Genomic DNA, 19145 nt, shown 5'->3' with positions numbered 1-19145 from the left:
AACAAATTTATGTTTAATGACAGATTTTGATAAGTTGCTTTAATACTTCATTTTTCTATTAAAATTTATTAAACAATATTTAATCGCCTACAAAAGCATGGTCATTAGTATCTGGAACAGTATTCATAATTTTAATAAACTTTATTATGCTCAAATGCAACTACATCATTTTTTTATATTGCTTTACTATTAATGATTGTTGGACGTACATTGTGAAAGGATTATGAAGCAAATACTGTAAATTTTTTTACCATGCAATCTAACGTTCACATAACATATATTTCTTACTTAATGAAAAAAGTATGAAGTTTGGTGATAAGGCAGTTTTAGCCACATTCAGTTAGATAGATCTTGCAATTTGTTATGAGAGACACAATTGATTAAAGTATCAAATACAATTGAAAAAACATGCTTTAAATAGAAAAATACGAACAAAATGTGTACATTTTTGTAAATTTTTCTTGCAGATATGTAATGAATGGTAAGTTTGTGAATATTGCTGAAGAAGAAAGAAAGGGTGAGGACGTTTCTGACGAAAGCGTAGACGAAGATAGTTGGTTTCAGTCAGAAGTTGATTCTGTTAGCAATGATGAAGAATGATCCGAAAAATATGTTTTACAATTTTTTTACGAATAAATAAGGTATAATACATATAGCTGTGTACTTTAAAAACCAACTTATACAAAATGTAAGCATCTCTTTGTTAAACACGTTTCATCTTATAATTTTAAAACTTAAGAAGCAAATTCTTCATTAGTATCACTTATTTGGCTGATCTATTTATAAAAAGACGTTCATACCAAAAAAGTTTGTTTCATGAATACTTTCTAATAAAATAATTTATTTTTCTGACTTCTATCAGAGTTATAACTTTTACAACTCTTAAACTGTTTAGAAAAATGAGACCTAATTTACTTTTTGTCAAATTATTAAAAAAAACTACTTGAATCTTTAATGTCCAGACCATTTTTTAATGTAGTTGGTACGTATACAAAAATCGGAAATCAATGAATTATTAACTTTTAAGTTTTTAATATATTTAATGGCTGTTTGACGTCAATAAATTTTAGAAATTTTTTTTTTTATTATATGTGCAGTTAAAGCATTGGTAAAACAGATGGTTGTTTACAAATGTATCTTTTTATTTTTTTTACTTTTGATTTTTCCTGTATTGGTTAAATCTGCTGGGATGTACTAAATGAATATTCTGTGTACAAAAATGTGATATCTACTTTTTTCGTAGAAAATAGTAATTCCTTGAGATTAAAACAATACACTTAAATATCGATTCAAAATTCGGTCCTTTTGAAACCTTTAATAGTTATCATCTTCCCTCATGTCTTTGTTTTAAAATAAATTCTGCATATCTTACTAATACATGAAGCAAAGTCGCTAAAACCGTTGTAATGACTAACCGCGAAAACTACTAAACCGATTTTGCTAAGATTTTGCACACTGATTCATGATACTTCCTAGATGGTTTTAGTATAGTTTTTATCTTAAAAAATTTAATAACAATAGCAATAAATGAGCTCAAAGTTTTGCAAAAATACGCCAGCTTTCCACTTTAGTTCAGTAAAATCTGCTAGGTAGCGTAGACATAAAATCGAAGCTACCTGCAACATAATTAAATAAGTGTGGTTATAATAAGCCGGAGCGTCTCGATAGTGATGTAGTCGAGCTTCGGCAGTTTACCGAGCTGTATAGAGAATGCTGATGATAGTCTTGCAGCTGGGTATCCCGGTTACGGACGACACTCTTCTCTAAGGGGGAAGGGATCTAGGTGTCCATTCACCCTGAATCTCGACAAGTGCGATCAAAAAAAAAAAAAAATTAATTCCAACCGATGCCGTCCCTGCCACAACACCAGGAGACATATCTAGCCAGAGCACAATCTGCACCAACTCTCCAGAGTTGTGTGGCAGTCCCACCATCCCACCTGGTGCAGTTACAGAATTTGCGGCTACAAATGTAAGCAAGGGAAAACAGCTCTGAGGGGCACGGGCAGCCAAAAGGCTACCTTCTTGGTCGTCGCATCCCCAACGCGCTTACCCACATGTTTCCGTCTAAAGCTAAGCAGTTGGTTATCCAGGGAACGACCCGAGACGAGATATTCTTTGGTCAGCGGCGTACCTCCCTCCATCACAGTCTCCGTACATCGAGACTCCCAGGGTAAGAATCAAGCAACCGTAGCCAGCTGTTCATTATCAGGAATAAGAATAGCCTGAAAGTTTCACCACTGGCGCTTCTTAGGGCCATTATAAGTATTTACGTTCCCTAATTAACCATCAGTTCATCGGTTCTTTTTAGGATCCACCTAAGTGTAAACTACCTTGCCAATAACTACATTTTTATTACCATTTCCGAAATCGATTCGTCGACTAAAAGACTATATTAACTAAAGACGGGCACTATTAAACTAAGTCAGCCATTCACTAGCAGACGTCACCTGCGGAGTTGTTCTTCGCAAGGCTGGAAAACCCGGTGACCGACGACCCTATACTACCCTCTCGACTCTAAGCATTTAACCAGGAATCACTGATCCTCTCCAAAGTCTACGTTGGGCAAACCTATAACAGCTATGAAGGAAAAAAAACTTGAGCCAACGGGACAGCCTCCACTGGACAAGTATCACTAACCAATCTCCCCATCTAAGATCACCAAAACAACTGAATCTGCAAATAAAAAAGGTGCTTTATACACCAACATCTTCGACGTTATACTGAGAGACGTTGGGAAAGAGCACTACAACTATCCCCAAAGCTTCGGACTTTGTAATTTTTCTCCCAATCAGTCTGGTTCTTCAACAGCAGGCCAGAGAAGATCACCCTGAGGTATCTAGGCAGTCACAATTGCTGTTAACTGCAGTCAAGAAAGAGTTAACTTAAGAAGCTCACCGATCTTTTTTAGGGCCATCGGACGTCGAACTACTTTGCCAACAAATATATTAGAACTTAACAAAGTTGACAGAAAACAGCTTTTAGGGGTCACAAAAATTTTAAGCATGCCAAAAGTCGCAAGAGGGTGAATTGGAAAAAAAACTTCAAGTGTATCTAATAAATACAATTTTACTTGGCGTCAAGAAAATGGCGCAGAAAATTTATCGAGATTGAAACAACAGCGTCAAAATCGACAACTAAAGAGTCCATTACGTGAGAGATCAGCTTTTCATTGTACCCTTACAGCAATCTCTGAAACCTTTAAAGATCCTACTTCAGATTTTTTAATGAGTAGAAAATGTATTTGTGTTTTTGTGTCAATGAAAATGTAGGGTTTAAGGTCCAGGACTTTGTTGCTCTGGTAATAAAGTTGTGAGATATAAAAAAAAAAAAAAAATTTTTTTTAATATAAATTTTTTGGGGATTTAAAATCTTAACAGCTTTAAAAAAATAGCCGTTTTCGTGAATTACACGGGAGAAACTGTAAATCAACGGCTTCTTATGGCCACCGATTATTTTATGGCATAAAGAACGCACGGTACTTTTCAGCATAATTATTGTTTTGAATTTTTACACCTTATTATTTGAGCAAATAAACTATATGGGTTCTGAAAAAATATGTTTTTAATAAGAAGATTCTTGTTCTGAGATGTATCAGGAATATGTGTAAAATTTCTAACTGAAAATGTTTCACGTTTTATGTCAACACACTACGGTGTTTTATTTAGTAAGTCTCGGGCGAAGCCGAGACGGAGGGCTGCTAGTTATGTAGTATGTGGCTAACTTAGACCAACAAATAAATTTTTGCTCTCGATTTTTCAGAATCATAGAAATAATATTCAAATGAGCAAAAATAATCTCACTTTTATCAATGTAAGGGATTGTTTGTACACCGTCATTATATTTTAAATACTCTAAATGTAATCTAAAAATATTTACCTTGACTTCACATAGATAACCAAACGAAACTTTTCGAATAATATTTTTGATATTTGTCAATGAAAGCTATACTTAAAAATTGCAAATTATTATTTTAATTTCAGATTCAAATATTTTTAAAGGATTGTTTCTACCCTTTTACGTTATTTTTACTCCAAACGAGTGTACTTGTTTCAAACAAACATACGCTTAGTTCACTTAGTTGAATAACTAATTTTTCATACAATTCCCTTAATTTTAGCCCGTTCAAGGATTGTTATAACCCCTTACACCATACTTACATTATGCATTGTGTGTACCATGACGCATTTCCAGTCTTCTTATTAAATTTCAATGGATTTTTAACGATTACAGTAAAAAACGTAATTTTTTAATAAAATATTTCGAATTTTATCATTTCTAAGGGTTGTTTTACCCCTTAGAATATACCTACACTATCCATTTTGTGTACAGTAATACACTTTTTGTCACTTTAATGAACTTCTATAGATTTTAAACGATTAAAATTAAAAACGTTAATTTTAAATAAAATATTTCAAATTTTGTGAACTCTAACAGTTGTTTTAACCCCCTAAAACATACTTATGCTACCCATTGTGTGTCCCATACCACACTTTTTTCTCTTTACTAAATTTCTGGAGATTTTTGACAATTACATTAAAAAATGTCAATTTTGAATAATTTTTTTTTAATTTACTAATTTTAAGGGTTGTTTTAACAGACTACATCATACTTACACTACCCATTGTGTATCCCGTATAACATTTACTGTCTTTTTAATGAATTTCTGGCGATCTATAACAATTATAGTAAAAAATGTCAAATTTAAATAATTTTTTTGGTATTTTGTCAACTTTGAGGGTTGTTTTCTCCCTCTTGAAGAAAATGTTTGGAATCCGGAAGACTTTTCCTATATTCTGTGTTAAATAAGCTGTTAGATAAAAAAAAAGACCATCAAGATTAGTTAATTCGTCTTGGAGATATTTTATTTCTGGAAAAAAGAACCCGTTTTGTCCCACTGTGCGCTACCTAGCAGATTCTACTGAACTAAAGCGCAAAGCTAGATTGTTCTAGCAAAACTTTGAGCTCATTTAGAGCCATTGTTATTAACTTTATCAAGAAAAAAATCATGCGAAAACCATCTCGGAATCATCAAGAATCAGTATGCAAAATTTTAGCAAAATCGGTTCAGTAGTTTTAGCGGTTAGCGATCACAACGGTTTTAGCGACTTTGCTTTATATATTAGTAAGATAAGACGGTTGCGTCGTTATCATTAAAAAAAAAAAAAAAAACTATCGAGTACATACGTATGACATATGCAAATCATATTCTTGTTAATTTTTTGTTTCATATTTGATTCTACCATGGAATGATGTTTAAATGAATTAAAACTTTTTTTTTTTATAAATATCAGAATGTTGTTAAAACTTCCAAAAATATATTTTTAAAATGAAAGAAATATATTTAAAAAAAAAATGTTCAAAGTAAAATTATTTTACCTACAATCATCATTGTTCAATTTAGCTTGAAAAAAAAAAAAAAAAAAGTTCAAAATCTATACGTTTTACTGGGTCTTTTATACCAGATTAAATCGATTTTTTAATTTTTTTTCAGTTTTGCTGTGAAAAAAACCACCTAGTGCAACGTAGGGATTTTACTATCGGTTCGTGAAATGTTTTTCCCGGATAGTACAATTAAATGTCAAGATAGTAATTTTCAGCGAAACCGAAATCTTCAGAAATTTTTTGCGATCGCATAGTAATTTTACTATCCCAAGCGTAAAAATCATATTTTGGATATGAGAAGCACTATCGTACTGTTCATAGTTCCGTTTTCACTGAAAGTGTTATATTATTATTTCTTCACATTACAAATACATCTTCACACACAATTGAGAAGCGTGATGATTTGTAGAGATCCGAAATATTTAGCTATTGGTCTACTAAGGTGTATACCCACGATGTCATGAAATGATACATAACCTGAAAAGTGTTTACTTTCCAGAATGCTTTCGCTATATGTACAATACACCCAATACTTACTAATTACGAATTTGTAAGAGCACTGATGATAAATTTACTTTGAATCTTAATCACAATTATTGATTATAGTGCAAGAGCGCGAAACACGAACCGTAAATTAGGTAGAAATATACATGTACATTAATGTAGTCAATGCGAGATTCCCTTACCTTCATCAAGAGTAATAGCTGCATGTAACTTTAATACTAGATGTTACTTTTACTATCTCGTGTTATTTGGATCACTGTACTGTACTTTTACCATCGGAGCGCAATATTACTATCATCTCGTATCATCGAGGGATGTTAAACGTATTTTCACTATCGGAACATAGAATTTTCATTGTCTTGTAATTTTAATAGCCAATTGTATTTATCATGCAGCTAGTAAAATTTATATGCTGAGCATATTAATTTTAATAGCGGATAGTAATATGAATACATTACTAGTAAAATTACGATGCTCAAGACATAGTTTTCAATACCAGATATCATAATCACTGTGCTCAGGATAGTAGAAAAAGTTACTATCCACTAGTAATTTAACTACAGCATTTTTTACAGTGTAGGTCACTTTCCCATGAGAGAAGAGTGTCGTCGGTAACCAGGATACCCAGCTGCACGACTATTATCAGAGATTAGTAGAGAGATTGCTCACTGCCATGCTACGGAGTGTGCCCATCCGAAGCAGGCACACATTATTTTTTTTTTTATTTGAGAAGCACGGTAGGGGTATGAGAGGAGTGGATTCGCGTGGAAATGTCCATATCGACGGTTGGGTAAAAGACAGAGCCAACTCAGATACTTGGTGAAAAAGGAGCCAACTCGAAATAAGGGTTGAAAAAGGAGCCAACTCAGGTTCGGGTTGAAGAAGCAGCCAACTCGGGAGTAATTTTTTTTCATCAAGTTTTATCGTGGTAGCACTGAAATTCACAATATAGGTATACCTATATAAACGAACAAATATTTTCCATTAATCCAATGGTTCAGAAAAATAATTTATGTTATTGTAATAGAGTGTACTATACTTATTAAAATGTGTGCTTTTTATACGTTATTTTTTTTATCTGTTCTTATGTTTGCCTCTCAAATCTGATTTAATAATACCATGGTCATCCTTTATTTTATTTTCAAAATTGTTCAAATCATATCGTGCTAAACTCCTAAAACAAACATAAAAAATGTAAAGCAAAAGTATTGCAAGTAAGAGAAATTAAAATTACTCCAGATTCTATGATTTACTTTACATACGATTTTGATGAACGATTCCAAACTACGTCTCTGAATTCACACACACTTGTAAATCATGCACTAAACAAAGCATACAATACAAAAATTCAATTAAATAATGAAAAAAAAGATCTTAGAGATATGTGCCAGAGTGATGTCATCCCACAAGAATATCACAGTTTTTATGAAAATATTATGAAGTAGCGCGCCGCATTGACATACATTTAGTGTATTAATAGTAGAGAAAAATTAAAGATTACAATAACTGTTCATGCTACAGTTCACAAAAAAAACATTTGTATAGTTAACACGAGTTTTTTTTATTTAACACGACGTTTGAAAATAAAAAAGTATTTAAAAATTTTTGAAGAACATTTAAAATGATTTACGTCCATAGTCTGATCATAGAATTACGTCTAATCGCAGCAGACTTGTAAAGTACATAATTTAATAAGTGTAGTACACTCTATTGCAATAACATAAATTATTTTTCTGAACCATTGGATTAATGAAAAATATTTGTTCGTTTATATAGGTATACCTATATTGTGAATTTCAGTGCTACCACGACAAAACTTGATGAAAAAAAATTACTCCCGAGTTGGCTGCTTCTTCAACCCGAACATGAGTTGGCTCCTTTTTCAACCCAAATTTCGAGTTGGCTCCTTTTTCACCAAGTATCTGAGTTGGCTCTGTCTTTTACCCAACCGTCGATATAGGCAAACATCTTGGAGACGCGTGGAAGGGGTATACGGAATGTGCGCCTACAAGGAGAGGAGTGGAAATGACGGCTGTATAGCTGTATAGCTAAGCGCACAGCCAAAGCAAGCAACGACACGAGTTTTTCTCTTTTCAGTCTTTTGACTCTGCAATCGAGTATATGCTATGAAAATTTACTTGCTCTCGCTCTGGCTCCAAAGTTATCTATACATTTTATTTAATTAAATTGTGGAACTAAATGCTCATTGATTATATGCACAGACTTTTAATTTCAATACATTACTTTTTAACTATCCAGACCTTTAACACTCCTAAATTTATTTATGTTTTTAAAAAATATATAAGTTCAACTATTTTTTAAGGTTTTCAGTAAAGCTTAAACCACTAATTTATAAATTTTACACATCCTAACTGCTGTGAACTATTTTTTATAATACCGCAGTATTTTGTTTAAAAAAAAAAAAAATGAACTATCTTTAACGGTGATGATTAAAATACAGATATTTTTAAGATGTAGATTATAAAGGCAATTTTATCATTTATATTAAATGCAGAAAAAGCATCGTAATACTTTCAACAATGATACCATCAGGTGAGTGCAAGAAAGAGTTTTTTTAGAGTAAAAGTCAAGAAAGAGCCTTTTTAAATTTTCAGGCAGAAGAAAGACTTCTGTAACTAAAAGAAAAAGCCTTTTTATACAGAAGTTATAGGCGTAAAAGAGCCTTTTTAAACTGAATATAAGAAAGAGCCTTTAATTTTTATATTTCCCATTTTAAGTTGGTACAACATGTATATGTGTATATATATGTATAATTGATCTATAAAAATATATACATTACTACCTTAAAATAGAAGTAATCAAATTGGTTAAAAAGGCATTTATGTCTTTTTGTTGAATTTCTCGCTTCACTCTCCAGTATAGAATAAATGTGTGGATTCGTATAGAGGTACATGACCAACCGAGAGCTGGGTGAGGAGCAAATAAAAACTCAAAAATGTCGAAGAATAATCTTGAGCAACATTTCGTTGGGCTTAATTGTACCAATCGACGCCGGCTTATTACACCTCAGTGCGAGTGTGCCTTTGTATAAAAAGGCTTTTTCTGCATTTACTATAAACAATTAAATTGCCTCAATGATCTACATCTTAAAAATATCTTTAATTAATCGTCACCTTTCAAAATACTTCATTTTTTTTTTTTTTTTTTTTTTTTTTTTTTAAACAAAATACTGCGGTATTATAAAAAATATTTTGTCTCAGAATCTTGCCAAATAATTTTTATTACTTATTCATCGAACTGTTCCATTCATTATCATTCTTCTGGCAAACTGAAAATGAATAAAAGTAGCACACCTTATTAAAGATTTGCAAACAATTTTAAAATCTTTACAAAACTATTTTTTACTGTGTTCATCCAATTCATTTACTGATTAAAATTTTAACATTAAGTTAATAGCAGTGGACAGGCAGCTTTTTTTGTCGAAAATAAAATGTTTATAATTTCTTAGGAGTTTTAAAATACACAAATCATGTTAAAATTCTTAAAAATCATTTTAGTGTTATAAAATTATAGAATTGCCTTGGTAACTAGAAGTATTAAAGTAACAAGGTTTATTTTGATGTGTCCGAAAAAAAATGTTGACGACACATAAAGAAATTTTAACGAAACACAAATAAAAAAAAATTAAGACACAACGATAAATTGAATAAAAAAAAAAAAAAAAAAAAATCTTCCATGAAGTGGATTTAAACCCCTGAGTGAAAAACAATCCACAAAGCGGCATAAGCTATATCTACCTTAGCTATCCGAAGACAACGTGAAATACCTTTCGAAATCACATATGTTCATGGATAACCTCCGGAACTTGTCCTACAGTTCACAGCAACTAGGATGCGTAAAATTAATAAATAAGTGGTTATTATTCGAAAATATAAGTGGATTTGGGAATGTTACGAGTTCGGATGGTTAAAAAATAATGTATTAAAATCAAAAGTCTGTGCATATAATCAATAAGCATTTAGTTCCATGATTTAATTAAGTAAGATTTATATATAACCGTGGTTGCAGAATCAAGAGACAAAAGAGAAAAATCCGTGTAGTCGCTTGCTTTGGCTGTGCGCTCAGCTATACAGCTATGTAGCCGACATTTGCACTCCTCTCCTCGTAGGCACACATTCCGTATACCCCTTCCACGCATCTCCAAAATGTGCGCCTATATAGATATTTCCACGCGAATCTACTCCTGTCATACCCCTACCGTGATTCTCAAATAAAAAAAAAATGTGCGTCTGGTTCGGCCGCTTGGCCGCGGCAGGGCACTCAAACCACTGAAAAAAGTGGGCACACTCCATGGCAGTGTAAGCAAAGAGGATCTTCGCATACCCCCACCGCTATACCCCAACGGAAAGTTCCGAAGCCAATCACAGCAGAGGTCAAGTAGGAGAGTAGGGAAAGACTTATTTCTCCTGCAAATAATAATACAAGAACCCATCCCCACACAACCCAGGGCGCTTACTGGCTGGTTTGATTATTTATAATAAATAAAATAATAACACACGCACCTGTCCCCTCACAACTTGGGGCGCTTGCAGGCTACTTTAATTCTTTATAATAAATAAAATGAAAACACAAGCGCCTATCCCCACATAACCAAGGGTACTTACTGGCTGGTTTGATTATGTATAATAGATAAAATAACAACGCACGCGCTTATCCCTATACAACCCGGGGCAATGCCTAGTCGCTTTGATTATTCATGGAAAATAGAATAATAACGAAGGCGCCTACCCCCTTACTATCCAGGACGCTTGCGGGCTGCTTAAATTATTTATGATAAATAGAATAATAACACAGGCAACTATCCCCGCACAACCTGTGGCGCTTGCAGGCTGGTTTGATCATATATAATAAATAAAATAATAACGCAAGCGCTTATCCCCATACAACCCGGGGCAATGCCTAGTAGATTTGATTATTCATAAAAAATAAAATGATAACACAGGCAACTATCCCCGCAATACCTGTGGCCCTTGCAGGCTGCTTAAATCATTTGTAATAAATAAAATAATAACACAGGCACCTATCACAGCACAACCTGTGGCGCTTACTGGCTGTTTTGTTTATATACAATAAATAAAATAATAACGCAAGCGCCTATCCCCATACAACCCGGTGCAATGCCTAGTCGCTTCAATTATTCATAGAAAATAGAATAATAATGAAGGTTCCTATCCTAACACAACCCGGGATACTTGCGGGCTGCTTAAATTATTTATAATAAATAAAATAATAACACAGGCACCTATCCCCGCATAACCTGTGGCGCTTACTGGCTATTTTGTTTATGTTTAATAAATAAAATAATAACGCAAGCGCCTATCCCCACACAACCCGGGGCACTTGCAGGCTGGCTTAATTATTTATGATAAATAAAATTATATTACAGGCAATTATCCCCACATAACCTGGGGCACTTCCAGGCTGGTTTGATAATTTGTAATAAATAAAATAATACCACAGGCACCTATCTCTACACAACCAAAGGCGCTTACTGGCTGGTTCAATTATTTATACTAAATAAAATAATAATACAGGCGCCAACTTCCACACAACCTGAGGCATTTGCAGGCTGGTTTGATTATTTATAATAAACAAAATAATGATACAGGCGCCAATCCCCACTTAACTTGGGGCGCTTGCAGGCTGCTTCAATTATTTATTATAAATGAAATAATAACACAAGCACCTATCCCTACACAACCTAAGGCGCTTACTGGCTAGTTTAATTATTTATACTTAATGAAATAATAACACAGGCCCCTATCTCTACACGCTTCGGGGCGCTTGCGGGCTGCTTTAATAATGTATAGTTTATAAAATAACAACACAAGCGCCTATTCCCACATAACGTTATAATTTTATATTCTATAAGTAATCAAAGTGACTAGGCACTGCCCCGGGCTGTGTAGGGATAGGCGCTTGCGTTATTATTTTATTTATTATAAATAATTAAAGCAGCCTGCAAGCTCCCCAGGTTGTGTGGGGATAGGAGCCTTCGTTATTATCCTGGATCGAAGAACTACGTGCCACCCGCCAAACCGGGGTCGGTCGAGGAGTCTTCTGGAGGCGGCGGAGCCGCGAGAGGCGCCAACACAGGCAGCAAGACCATCTTGGTGATAGATCGCTCGTACATGCCAGTCGCCGTCTTGAGGGTAGCAGCGCGGACAAAGCCGTTGGCTCCCGGGTGGACACTGATTACACGGCCGATCGGCCATCGGCCGCTGGACTGCAGAAGTGTAGCGTCAAGGAGGACGACTACATCGCCGACGATGAAGTTCCGGCGAGGAGTAGTCCATTTTGACCGCTGTTGGAGTATGTTGAGGTATTCTCGGCTCCAGCGGGACCAAAACTGGGCGCGGACCCCCCGAACGAGCTCCCAGTGGGCGAGCGCATCCAAGCTCTCCGCAGGGGGGCCGGGCAAAACGATGGAGTTGAGAGGGCCACCAACGAGAAAATGCCCTGGGGTAAGAATATCGAGGTTTCCAGTGTCTCCAGATAGCGGTGTCAGTGGTCGGCTATTTAAGACCATCTCGATGCCAACGAGCACCGTGGAAAATTCCTCGTAGGTGAGATGGCGTGACCCCATGACGCGCCGAAGGTGACTTTTGGTTGACTTGACGGCGGCCTCCCACAAGCCACTGAAGTGAGGAGCGCCCGGTGGAATGAACTTCCAAGCAATTCCTTGATCGGCAAGAGAGCCCGCGACGAATCCCTAGTCCAGCTCGGTTATCAGCAAGGCATCGCGCAGCTCGACATCAGCGCGGCGGAAGCAAGTCGCGTTGTCGCTCCATATCTCGCCGGGCCGACCGCGGCGTCCAGCGAATCGGTGGAGGGCGCCCAAGAAGGATGCAGCTGAGAGATCGCCGACCAGCTCCAGGTGCAGGGCCTTGGTGGCGAGGCACACAAAAACGGCGATGTAGCCTTTCGTGGTCTGGACTCCTCGTCCTCTGGCGGAGAGTACATAGAAAGGGCCGGCGTAGTCCACTCCGGTGCAGGCAAAGGCACGAGAAGGGGAGACTCAGGACGACGGCAGTGGGGCCATGAGTTGAGTCGCCGGTCGCGCTCGCAGCCGGATGCAGACGACGCACCTGTGGAGGTGAGCCTTGATCTACCGGGGCCCACCGAGGAGCCAAGCGCGCTTACAGACGTAGGCACTGGTGACACGGTATCCACTATGCAGTGCCCGAGAGTGCGCCTAGGCGATGACCATGGAAACGAGGGAAGAGGAGCCGCTGAGGATCGGCAGGTGCCGCTCCTCGTAGGTCAGCGGCGAATGCTCGAGCCGCCCGCCGACGCGCAGAATCCCGTCGTCATCGAGGAAGGCTGCTAACGGTACCAAGGGGTTCGTCCTCCGCAGATGTTCGCCCCATCGAAGACACTGGAGGTCGGCCGAGAATGATCTCTCCTGGCTGTGGCGTACACACGCGAGAAAAGTGTCGTGGAGTTCAGTCGGCGTAAGAGGTGAAGCGACCGAAAGCACGGGGCCCCTGCCCAAGCGGCTCCGGACGAATCGACGAATGCGTACGAGGAAGCTTAGTGTTACGTTCAAGAAAAAAATGCTTGACGAACGCGGGGATCTTAATATCGATTGTTCGGGAATTGCTGAGGATCAATAAACTGTTGAGTGGTAGTAGTTTAAATAGCGTTTATTGAATAGCGTATGTATTTACAATAGCGGTAAGCGGAGCTCAGAGCGCAATTGATGTTGGCTCTTTGCTTGTTGAGACGTATCTGATTTATTACAATAATAGCGAAGAGAATAACTAAAGTTAATTATACAAATATACACTGTAGTCGTCATATGAGTCAGAGTAAAAAAAGAGATAAGATAAGAAAATATAAGTTCTGAAATTAAAAAATGTATAAATGTAAAGTGAAAGTTATAAAATTGATAAATGTTACTTTAGATGATAAAGCAAAGATAAAGCTATTACAATTCCAGGAAATATAACTATTGCATTTAACGTATTGTGCTAAAGAAAATGAGAAAATGAAGAGAGAAAATTAAAAGTTCACGATTGGCGTGAACACTTAGTAGCATGCGTAAGTTGGAGAATTGCTCGAGGTAGCTGGCGTCGAGCTGCTGCACTACGCAGCAGATGGATGAATGCTGGTTCAGTGCGGGGAGCGGGTCTAGGGGCCACGAGTCGACGTCCTCGGCGAGCCAAGCGGGGCCCTCCCACCAAGTGCGCTGCGAGCGAAGACCGGTCATGTCGGCACCTCTGGTCGCGAGGTCGGCTGGATTTGACTAGGTCGGCACGTATCGCCAGACGCTCGAAGGTAGGATTTCCTGGATTTGGGCGATGTAATTATCGATCAGCACGTTGTTGGTTGGCCTGTCTGAACGCAACTAGTGCAGAACGATATGTGAGTCGCACCATGCGTGACAGCGGTTGACAGGTACGCGTAGCTCGTCGGCAGCGGCCCGCAGGAGCTTGGCGGCCATCAGTGCGGCGCGGAGCTCGAGGCGCAGAATCGTCATGCGCGCAGTTGTCTCTGGCGCCGGCTTGAGCGAGCGAATCGGCGAGAGCTTCGTCCGAGCCAGAAGAATGTGGCAGAGCGCCGGCCCAGCTCCGGGCGCGAGGTGAGAGTAGATGACAGCTGCCATCGCGCGGCGACTGGCGTCCGAAAAGCCGTGCAGGTGAAGCTCGGAAGAAGGCCCGACTCTGATCCAGCGCGGCAAGGTGAAGAAGGAGATGGCCTGGAGCTCGGCGGTAAATGCCGCCCATCGGCGAGTCATTGAGATCGGCGCAGGCTCGTCCCAGCCCAGTCTGGCGCACCAGAGATCCTGGAGCAAGAGCTTGGCATTCAACACGATCGGCGCGAGCCAGCCGCATGGGTCAAACAGACCCGCGAGCGCCACGAGCATCGTCCGCTTTGTGCTCTGCGGCTGGAGTGGTGGAGGCGTCAACTGAAAGCAGTCCGACGGTGGATCCCACTTGACCCCGAGCTCGCTGATGAGGCCTTCAGCGCTGAGCTGCTCCCAGGTCGGACGTAAGCGGACGTCCTCAGGCAGATCGTTGAGCAGCTCGCGGACATTGGCCACCCATTTCCGCAGGGGAAAGCCGCCGGCCTTCATGAGCCCGCTCAACTGGTCGCGGAGGCGCCGAGCCGCGGTGACGTCGTCGGCCCCGGAGAGAAAGTCGTCGGCGTAGCGGTCACACAGGGCGGTCGACACAGCTTCGGGCCAGTTGTGGCCTTCGTCCTGGCATAGCTGTTGAAGGGTACGCAGCGACAGGTAAGGCGAGTACGACTCGCTATAAGTCACAGTGAGCAGCTGGTAGTGGGTTGGAGGCTGGCTGGGATCGGCAGCCCAGACGATCCGCTGCAGGTCGACGTCACGGTAGTCGATTCAAATCTGCCAGAACATCATGCGGATGTCACTGCAGAAGGCGATGCGGTGCCGCTGCCAGCGCATGAGCACCGATGGGAGCATGGCTTGGAGTCTGGGTCCAGCGTGAAGGACGTCGTTCAAGGTAGTGCGCTTCCACGTCAGTGTACAGCTGGACCAAACGAGACGCCTTTTCCGATGGTAGAGCTTCGATGAGCTTGAGATGGTTGGCTTAAAAATCGCCCCAATATCCACCGAGCAATTCCAACCTCGCTTCTACCATCCCCGAGCTCCAGCGGGCTGGCTCCATCTTATGAATGGTGCGGGCCAGGTGGCCAACAACCTCGGCGAGAGCCGACTGAGCACTGAACAGCGCGGTCCAGCCTTCGTCCATTCTAAAACAGTATTCGACGCTTGAGCGGAATATGCCACCGAGCCACAGCTGGCGGTGTTAGCGGGGTCGACAATTCGAGTCGAATCGGCAGGCGACGCGCTTGAGTGGACAAGATGGCCGCCACGGCCGATAAGGAGGCCGTCGGCAGATCATTGCAACAATGGCGGCTTGATGAAGCTGGGCCACGTCTATATCACATGTCAACTTTGGCCGTCAGCGACACAGCCTGTTTGCCGCCGTGGCTGGGCCAAATGACTGGACCGCGAGCTCTGTCAGCCGCGGCAGTCCCTCACAACATTTCACGCGTGCAGGGCGACACGGCTTCGACATTGCCATGGCCGAACGACTGGTGCCGGGTCGCGGGCACTATGGCGACCGTGGCGGCCATGTTCGCGCTTTGTTTGTCACTTATACTTACATTGCTTCGAATAATGTGAAACCACCGTCTATCCTCTGGGCTGCTGGTCGCTGGTTATTTCCGCGGAATCCAGCTCTCAAAGGACCAATGTTTAGTGGAACACGTCGGGTGTGAGTCAACTATTTTATTCAATGGTTTACAAGAGGGCTGATTATAGCGTGAGACGCGTCATGAGCGTGAGCGGGACAGGCGTCCGGTCGTTTCGGAGAGCGGTGCTCAAGTGCCCGAGCGCAGAGGCGGCTCCCGAAAAGGCGGAAGCCCGTGAGCGTGGCGGAAGCGCACGCAGCGCCTCACTCGGTTGTGCGCGCGCGGGAGCGATACGAAACAATTATGTCTTAGTATTGAAACGTTATACATGAGCTTACATAATTACATAAACGCGTCATGACACTTTATGTACAACGTACATTAAAAAAAAAAAAAGAAAAAAAAAACTACAAGCATTTTTTTAATAAAAAAAAATTTATTATTTTGCTTTGTTTAAATTGTCTATAGTGACGACTCGTCGCATGTACTAAGCGTACAATAGGCAGCAAACCAATAAAATATTTTTTTAATACAGAAACCTAACGTATAAAAATTGTGCGGATGGAAAAAAAAAAAAAAAAAAATCATCAGTGAGATTTAAAAGCTGGAAAGTTTGGCTGGGGCAAAAGACTTAGCCCGCGCGGCTATCATCGATTGTACTCTTACTTGACAAGATGTCATATTTAAGTTGTGAGAAGTGGGCGGGGCTTAGGTTAAAGGTCTGGGTAGGGGGGCTCTCCCGCTCCAGCTTGCTCTATGGAGAGAGGGTGATTGCGCACTGCGCATGCGTCGAACTCCCGAAAATCTGGGAGCCTTGGGCCCTAACTCTGCCTAACGTCGTTTGCCAGCAGACAACGATCGTGCACTGTTTGTCCACGCGCTCTTTGTCTCCCTTACTCTCATGGTATCTGGCAAAAATACCATTGTTAATTTTTATCTTAAAATTTTGTGCTGGTCCAAACAAAAGTAAAACACCAAATCAATAGAAAATGTTTCACTCTACACGCTAGTATTCTTATTTTTATCCTATTTTGTACAGTTTACGAGATATTTACGGAATAAACTTTAAACTTTATTTAAGGGTGTTAAATAGAGTTTTGACGAGTATGACTATTTTTTCCGTAATCTACGAGTTTGATTACGTATAATATCTAAAACATCCCTTTGAAAATCAATTTTGAGATTTAGAGGATTTTCTATCGGTCTAGCTATAGTGTGTTTTCATCTTTAGGTAGTATATACATTGTATAGGTAGAATATACCACTTCTCTTAGCTCATTGCGTTCGGGCAGTCTTCGGGCATACTTTGGCTACCAAATGTTTGGCTGCCTACTGTTGGGCCACATGTCAAATTGGCGCACAAGCCGAATCGGAACCGAATCGGCTACCACACTTGGCCCGCAGATGGCTGTGTGGCAACTGTTGACGGCCCGAACGTTTGCTGACCAATTTTTTCTGATCCGGAAGAAAAACTAATCTATATATACATTTAAATCTATAAATGTTTATCTCCTGATAAACATAGATATTCACTGGGTAATTTTGACTTTACATTCAAGTAAGAGGAGAAATATATATATATATATATATATATATATATATATATATATATATATATACACACATTTATATACATATATAGGAAATCTGAGATATACTCGCCATATTATAAAAATTACTATGCTACAAAGTAAAAGCAGATCATATTAAAATTTGCTATTTTGACATAGTAATTTTCACTTTACTCAGAAAGAATTTTTGACATTCAAGTAAAATAAGAAATACATACATACATGTATATATATATATCTTCTCTTACTTGAATGTAAAAATTCTTTCTGAGTAAAGTAAAAATTACTATGTCAAAATAGCAAATTTGAATATGATCTGCTTTTACTTTGTAGCATAGTAATTTTTATAATATGGCGAGTATATCTCAGCTTTCCTATAAAATATAGTAATTTTTATTATAGTTGTAACACTTTTTCTAACACCACTTTTCTCAGTGTAGGTATAATAAATTTAGTATGCTGTTTTTAAAAATTTATTTTATTTACTCTTATGTAAAACAATATTTTATTAGCTTTTTATTTCCGGTCAGAATAGGCTAGCGTGCATGGGAGTGAGTCATGTTTGGCTTACAGCTACGAGTGGATTTGCAGATGATTTACTTTTTTCCAGATGCACGTTGGTCCTTGCTTGAAGAAAGTTCCAGCAAGAAGAGTTAAGAGGTCGCAGGTAGTTTAATTTATAGATAAGAACCCACTGAATCCAGTGGTGTCTTTATTTATCTCTCCAACCGTGAGAAATTTCGAGATATTTGCTCTTAAAGTTCGCACATTATACACAACCTTTTATGGAGCAACATAAATACATCTTAATTTTCTAACCATAATGTAGGAGTTACATATCAGGATAGTAACTATTTTAAATAAAAAAATCGCAGCTTCCAGATGTTACCTTGCAAAATGTAGGTAACTCTGAAAAATTCGGGATATTCCGTCAATTGTACATCAAGTCCTTGTGTTCTACTTGTATTAGCATACAGTTTTTACAGTTTTACGTATACATACATGATGGTGCTCGCACATATACCTGTAGCAGTGATACCAACTGACACAATTATTTTTGGGTTGGTATCAGTGCTCATTGGAGCCCCCTTAAATGTTTTTTAAATCACCATGGGAAAGTCTGAAGGAACAGCAAAAAAATTGTTAGTAGTTGTTTCAACGACAGTCTACCAACACTATATTAGATTGAAAAATGAAGAATTATTTCTCAAACGTACTGAGCTTATTATTAATATATTTTTAAACCTTACAAATATCGAATAGCAGTATAAATTATAAGGAAATTGGGTTGTCATAAAAATTAAAACAAAATTAATCGCCACAAAAAATGACTTTTATGAACTTGACGTGATTGATAAAAAGACGTTGGACTTTGAGGAAGTCTGTAAGGATTGTGTTGCTTAAATTGTATAGGGTTTTGTATTGTATTGTAGTGGGGGGGTAGTGGTTCTAAAAATGGCGAAACACGTGAACTAAGTTATTCGGTAGAGCGAAC

General features: G+C 38.9%; 2 protein-coding genes across 5 annotated transcripts in view; both read right to left on the bottom strand.

Annotated features, from left to right (window-relative positions):
* kek5 (leucine-rich repeat, immunoglobulin-like domain-containing kekkon 5 protein) overlaps positions 1-19145 on the bottom strand; it is an 884967-nt gene that overhangs the window by 122023 nt on the left and 743799 nt on the right. The window lies entirely within an intron of this gene.
* On the bottom strand, positions 14118-15634 carry LOC149373544 (uncharacterized). Its single transcript, XM_089596884.1, has 3 exons — positions 15521-15634; positions 14288-15234; positions 14118-14199 (listed from the first exon to the last, which is right to left on the bottom strand). Exons 1-3 carry the CDS (start codon positions 15632-15634, stop codon positions 14118-14120), a joined length of 1143 nt encoding a protein of 380 aa, XP_089453010.1.

The sequence above is a fragment of the Copidosoma floridanum genome, unplaced genomic scaffold (assembly GCF_036245765.1).
Source record: "Copidosoma floridanum isolate Cflo_tuat_1 unplaced genomic scaffold, Cflo_Japanese_pri ptg000030l, whole genome shotgun sequence".
NCBI lineage: Eukaryota > Metazoa > Arthropoda > Insecta > Hymenoptera > Encyrtidae > Copidosoma > Copidosoma floridanum.
This window is presented reverse-complemented; position numbering and strand designations above follow the sequence as displayed.